Source organism: Lycium ferocissimum, chromosome 9 (genome assembly GCF_029784015.1).
Source record: "Lycium ferocissimum isolate CSIRO_LF1 chromosome 9, AGI_CSIRO_Lferr_CH_V1, whole genome shotgun sequence".
Classification (NCBI taxonomy): domain Eukaryota; kingdom Viridiplantae; phylum Streptophyta; class Magnoliopsida; order Solanales; family Solanaceae; genus Lycium; species Lycium ferocissimum.
The window spans coordinates 17688152-17695019 of record NC_081350.1 but is presented as its reverse complement, the minus strand read 5'-3'; the positions used below and the strand labels follow the sequence as shown (position 1 = coordinate 17695019).

At 36.2% G+C, this 6868-nt stretch overlaps 1 protein-coding gene across 2 annotated transcripts; it reads left to right on the top strand.

Annotated features, from left to right (window-relative positions):
* Positions 1–1034: 1034 nt before the first annotated feature.
* LOC132029760 (acyl-protein thioesterase 1-like) lies at positions 1035–5484 on the top strand. Of its 2 annotated transcripts, none has more exons than XM_059419106.1 (10): positions 1035–1210; positions 1772–1865; positions 1951–2065; positions 3002–3038; positions 3147–3216; positions 3391–3495; positions 3692–3842; positions 3922–4004; positions 4895–4988; positions 5091–5484. In XM_059419106.1, the coding sequence occupies exons 2-10, from the start codon at positions 1835–1837 to the stop codon at positions 5170–5172; spliced, it is 768 nt and encodes a 255-aa protein (XP_059275089.1). In that variant the 5' UTR covers positions 1035–1210; positions 1772–1834; the 3' UTR covers positions 5173–5484. The 2 variants fall into 2 exon arrangements, with proteins under 2 accessions (XP_059275089.1, XP_059275090.1); XM_059419107.1 differs by lacking the exon at positions 1035–1210 and adding an exon at positions 1277–1373.
* Positions 5485–6868: the final 1384 nt, after the last annotated feature.

The following is a 6868-nucleotide window of genomic DNA, read 5'->3' as shown; positions in this document are numbered from 1 at the left end:
CTTGATGGCTCAAATTAAATTTGGGAAATTTATATTACACTAATTTTGAGCATTGTCCTTTTTTTTTTTTTCTTTCTTCAAGTATCCGGTGTCCATAACTCATTAATTCGATTAAAAGCCACTATCGGAGCTATTAAATTTATATCAAGTGGACTTAATTCCTAAATTCCAAATCTGAAATATCTAGTTAAGAAAGGAAAAATCTTCATCATTTGATTACACACTTTAGTGATAATTTTGGTCATCGAGTGTATATGCAGGTAAATTGGAGGCTTTTGCCTAAGATTCCAAATATTTTTCACTTTATTTGAAATTTATGAAATTGGAGTTGAAGATAGAGTCGTGTTTGATTAATTTTTTGCAAAGGAGATAAGAAAACATTTTGTTTGAAACTTATGAAGATGGAATTGAAAAGCAAATTTTGAACACTCTAAATTTGGAGTTTGGATTTGAAAATTTTATAATCTAGCACTAGTTTCAAAATAAAGTAAAAAAAGAGTGAATAGTTTTCCTGCCCAAACGGCTTCGTAACATGTTATCCTAAAATTTATAAAACCCATAAAGTTAAAATGTTGTTTGCCTCCAATGGATCACTACCTTAATAAAAATAGGATTAATACACTAAAGAGAATATATTACATAGGTAACGGATGAGATTGTTGGTCCCCCAAAATATTTTTGTTTCTTTACCGCTTTCACGTTTTTTATATTAGCATGGTATCAGAGCCAGACTCAGGACCGATCAGATGTGTAACCCCGGAAATAAAGGGGAGGGGGAATGCTCTCTGGACCAATTGACCGGTCCCAAACCGATGGGGGTAAAAATTTCCCCCGATTTATGAATCTGCACGCTCCAAACTGTACAGTGAAATCCCGAATTAAAAAAAATATCTAAAAAAAATATACGAATGAGATCTCTGCACTCCTTATAAGGTTTAAGCAATCCTCCTCCCTTTAAGCTAGTTTTTAGAGTGTGAGTTAAGTTCACCGCTAATTTGACACTTAAAATTAAGGTATCTCCGAAGAAAATTGTCATTTTTGAACTTTCCAGGCGTTTTTTCTCCTCATAAAAAACAAAAATGTAAAGTGGTAAAAGGGGTCAAAGCCAAAAAGTGAATGACTTTATACACCTACTCACATACAAGTATAGTGCCAGTAAAAAGACTGTGAACTCTTTTGTTGTTATTCATTTCTTAAACCCCAAGTGCAGGTCGGTGGCTCGGTGCTAAAAGCTTAAACCCCTCTAATTTTTTTTTTCTTACTCGTAAACCCAAATTCCTATATTTCCTTTATAATTTTTTACTTTCATGCTAAGGACTTGTGGGAATTTGCCAAAATGGGTGATGGGATGGTTATCTGCAGAACATGAAAATGTAAAAAGGCTTGGTATATTTTGTTTAATGCTTATAGTCAATCTTGATTTTGGAGAAAATAAGAATTATCTTTTCTTGAAAAATATTCTTGCTTTCCTATTATGTCGAAATGTGTAGAAGCATTGATTCTTTTAAATGTTGTGCCTTGAACAAAAAATCAGTTACCAGGTCATTTATTCATATGTGTTCTTTGATTTCTGTTAGATTCTTTCGCTCATAAAGTTAATTCCTTTTTTGACACCCTTTGAGGGGGTGTAGGTAAACTTAGGCAAAGTGTAACTGGTGTAAGTTAAGTCTCATTTAGGAAGACTCGTAGTTGTATATATTCCATTTTCACCTTTTTTGCAAGGTTATAAATAGAGGTGTTTAGTGTTTGACTATTGGCATTGCATTTGCAGAGGCAATTTTCAATAGGTGGAAGTGTGTGATATACTAAATTTTGACATTCTTTCAGTATAGCAATGAGCTTCAGTGGCTCTACAACAGGCTCTGGTGTGTTTATTTTCATTTTTCTAATGCACATAGGACTGATAATCTCTCTAAAATTTGAAAATGATGTTGACATTGCGATGTTTAGGTAGCAGAACGACTCAAACATCATGGGAATTTGGGAGGACTCATGTTGTTAGGCCGAAAGGAAAGCATGAGGCAACTATTGTTTGGCTACATGGTCTAGGTGATAAGGGCTCAAGGTACTCTTTCTATCATTAGCATTAATTGTGTGACGCCTTTGAGGACAATAAAGACTGTCGTAGATATTGTTAATTGATTTACTGTTTATGTTATGATCAATATCATGTTTCAGCTGTTATAGAGTGTTCTCTAAAGGGCTCCTTCAGTTTTGGCGCGTTGGCCGAATGGCCGCTTGCCAAAATATATCTATGTGTATACTGTGTGTATATTTTATGTATATCTATACTTAATATACAAAATATTTTATGTATATCTATACTTAATATACAAACTTATACATTTGCTGGATTCTTTGGAGCGGTCCAAAAATGTAGTTATCCGTTATCTAATTGCCTGCACTATCAGGCTCTAGTGTAACCCGTATCACACTTTTCAAGGTGAGGTAGAGTCAGGTATTGCTTGTAGTCCATATGCTGCTCAAGTCTGATTTGTTCAGTTTTGGCTCTTTAACTTTTCTTTTGTTTACCTCTATTCTGTCCCAATATAATAAAGCCTGAGTAAGATACGAATGAGTCGTTGTCTTTTTTATCATATACTTGATTCTTGGGGATTAGGCTGCCAGATGGTGAACCAGGGACCACTTGTTCACTTCCTGATGTTCCTGTAAATCAATTAAACAAAACAAGATAAAGTAAATTATTCACAATGTCAGTGACTAATGTGGTATCACTAAGACTAAGATTAGGACCATAAACTTTAATATTAAAAATCTATTCTAATTTGTCCATTTCCATGGACCTTTTCATAAATTGGTTCTCCAGATTGTTTTGTGGTCCCTAAGCTATGTATCACTAGTATTTTCACATTCCATGCATAAAGCCGTCAGCTCTGTTTTCTTGCAACTTTATGTTGCATATTTAAATCCAACTTGTATTATCTTGCTTGTTTAGCTACCATAAACTGTTTCTAACTCTTCTTTCTTTTCTACTTTGCAGCTGGTCCCAGCTTCTTGAAAGCCTTCCACTTCCTAATGTAAGGATTTATTGATTGTAATCAGTAAATGCAGGGTGATTTCTCTAATAAGAGTGAGATTTATTTGTTGTGACTTGTTGGTATCTTTCCTCCTTAAATGGTCTGCAGATCAAATGGATTTGCCCAACTGCTCCTACTCGTCCCGTTGCTGCCTTTGGTGGATTTCCCTGCACTGCTTGTAAGCCTTATTTTCAGAAGCAATTTGGTTTTCTGTTTGTTCATAAGCATATATTCTATCTTGTTGCATGCTTGCTTAGCAATTTTTATGTTTTACTCTTCACTGTTCAGTAGCTTTTGCTTGTCTATTGATAAAGATAAACCATAGACGATCTATTAACTTGAATTGTTTTAGGGTTTGATGTAGGAGATATTTCGGAAGATGCTCCTGATGATTTGGAGGGCTTAGATTTTTCTGCAGCACATGTTGCAAATCTCTTATCAACAGAGCCAGCTGATGGTACGTTTCTTTTTCAATTTTAGAACAAATATGTGCAAGATGAGACTGGTGCTTCAAACATCATATATGTAGAAAATAATTTCATCAGCATATGTTCTAGATTGCTTAAATGCACTGTGAGGTGCTATCTGATGTAACCTTTTTTCATATTCAGTTAAACTAGGTGATATCTGATGTAACCTTTATTCACATTCAGTTAAACTATGTGTTGGAGGATTCAGCATGGGAGCTGCAACTGCTCTTTATTCAGCCACATGCCATGCATTTAGGCAGTATGGTAATGGAAGCCCTTATCGAGTGAACCTGAGCGCAGTTGTTGGCCTTAGCGGCTGGCTTCCTTGTTCAAGGTACAACTTTATTGCTTAGAGATACCTGCAGCTTTTGTTCCCATGGAATATGTTCCCCTTATTAGCTGGTTTTTTCCAGGACATTAAGGCACCGTATGCAAGGAATGAATGATGCTGGAAGGCGTGCAGCATCCTTGCCAATTTTGCTCTGTCATGGCACTGGTACTTCCATTGCAAGCTTTCAACTTTTGGAGTCGTAAAGTCCATCTAACCTTCACTTTTTTTGTATATATTAGTATGAAGGACCTGCTTGGGTGTTACTCATGCAAGTTCCGCCATGTTGTTGGTTGTTGTCTGCCGATGCCCTAATGAGTTTATTTCTGGACCTCCTAAGTTTCTCTCTTTAAAAATATATATATATATATATATATAGTAGCCGCATAATGTCAGGGATCAGTATGTGGCATGTTTTGAATAATAAGATAATGAGATTTATTGGAGTGTCTTGCTCTGAGCTTACTATAAGGAAATGCTAGTACAGGACCTCATAACTGTACCCTGCATTATTAATATCTGCATAACCAGCAGCCAAAGGACTCCTTAGTTCCTTGCTGCTGAGCTAGTTAACATGTCTGACTTGTCAAAAAAAAAAAATCATGTCTAAAAGCCTGGGAGATTAGTAATTTACATTCTATATAATTTCTGAGTGCCTCTAGATATAGTGTCAGTCATTTGGGAAGTTCTATGCATTATTTCCTGGTTTTAAAGTCTCTAAATGTGGAGCCCTCATTCTATTATTACTTGTTAACATACAAACCCTGAAAGGAGGATGTCTCAAAGATGAAGTTCATTCTTCAAACTCTATGACTTGACGATATTGTACTTACTGGCCCAATAAAAAACAAAGCAGAATCCGCTACTATTCTCTTTTGTGTTGGTTGCTGTGGATTTGTAATTTCAAAAGAAAGGAGATATCAAGGTCCCTGATATTCCTCATGGCTGTGGTTTTTCTAATTGATTGGCCAAAGTTGTCAACCAGAAGACTTTTGCACTCTTGCTTTGAATATGACAGATTTGAACCTTAACGGAATACACAATGGTTCTTGTTTCAGGTGATGACGTTGTGGCATATCAACATGGAGAAAAATCTGCAAGACTTTTAAGCTCATCTGGTTTTCAGAGTCTAACCTGGAGGACCTATGAGGGGTATCTATACATTTCCGCCTTTTTTAAATATACAATACAAGTTCAGATGTTCCTCAAGATTCTTGTTCAGTTGTTCCTCAAGTGTTATTTTTCCTTCAATAGGCTTGGTCACTACACGATTCCTGAAGAGAACCATGAAATTTGTCGCTGGCTGTCCGCAAATTTGCAACTTGGGGGGGCATGAAATGAATTGCTGAAGCGCTGGTTTATGTGGTTTACACGAAGAAGAAAAAAATAACGTAGTGAATGAACAGCTAGCCTAGGGAGAGTGGTTGATGGTATACTTGCATTATGCATATTATTGTCTATTAGTATCTATTGTATCGGTAAAAATAAAACACGTGTGGCTATGCCAGTTCTTATAATATGATTTTTCCTCTTGAGAACCAAAGAAATCAGTGTACCCTTGTTTAGTAACTTAAAATGTAATTTTGTGAAGCCCCTACTTGTAGTGGCCACTTGGTTGAATGTAAGAGGCATCGAATCTTTATAGGAAGTCAACGTGTTCATCAATTGCTTTACAAAAAATACAATTGGTGCTTAAACTGTTTCATGTTTAGAAAGGGAAATCTTATGTATTTTTGTTAGTTTAGCGCACCTACACGATTTAAGAGGTGAATTAGATTGTACTAAGATTCTCTAAAATTTGCGTACTTCCACCGAAGAATCTGGTTCTTATACATATTTAGTTAAGACACCTAAAATTGTAAAATGCAGAATATTAAAGAATGTGTGATTTAACGTGGTTTACATCCTACTCAAAATATGTAAAAACAAGACCTACCCTTGTAGGATTTAACTCCAAAAACTCCATTAAATAAGATGAGACAAGATGTAGAATACAACTCCTGCAATCTAGGACTTCACTTCAAGCTTTAACTCGAACAGTCACACGCCTGTTGTACTATTTCCATGTCTCTACAGACTTGAAACGGAAAAGGGTCAAATATACCCCTGTACTATCAGAAAAGGGTTAAATGTACCCTTCGTTATCCTTTGGGTCCAAATATACCCTTCTCGTTATACTTTGGGCTCAAATATACCCCTCTGTTATACTTTGGGTCCAAATATACCCCTCCTCAGTTAAAATTGTCCATGATGGACATGAGATATACCATGGCACTGACAACTCGGTGAGGTAGACACCACATGGCATGCCACCTCACCACCCCAACCCATTTACCCATTAGCACCACCACACCACCATTAGAAAGTAATATTGTAGCATAATATCATGTCAAACTGAACGATTCATAAATAATGGGCAGAGAATTGGTCCAATTGATGAAAGATTATGGAAATACAATGAGGGCAAAATTATGTGGGCTGAATGAATCAGAATATCTCGTTGTTGTGGGTATTGAAATCGTGTGTAAAGTTGGTTTGTTTATTCACACAATTGCTTGAGAGGGAAAATTCATCTAGTTCAGTCCTTCATTGACTGCAACGATTTAAATCTTGCAATAAAGACCTTATTGATAATACTAGGCTGGGCCTATTTGTTTTAGGTTTCAGCTCATCTCGTTGCAGTATTTATGTTTGAAATCATACACATGCATTGTCACACCGTTGCATTTAGAAAGTTCCTTTCTCCGTTTTGATTACTTTGCATTTGATGATTAGATTAGGTAAGTTTGAATGACCCTCAATGTGATAAATCATGAGAAGCTATTTTAGGGGTAGTGGTGTTGTAGTGCTTTAAAAGAGAATTAGAAAGTATACTGTAGCATAATATCATGTCAAACTGAAATATAATGAAGGTGGAGATGGTGGTGTGGTGGTGCTAATGGTGGCAAAGGTTGTGGAGAGGAAGAGATGGTAGTGGTGGAAGAAGGGGAAGAGAGGGGTAATGGGTTGGGGTGGTGAGCAGTGGCGGAGCC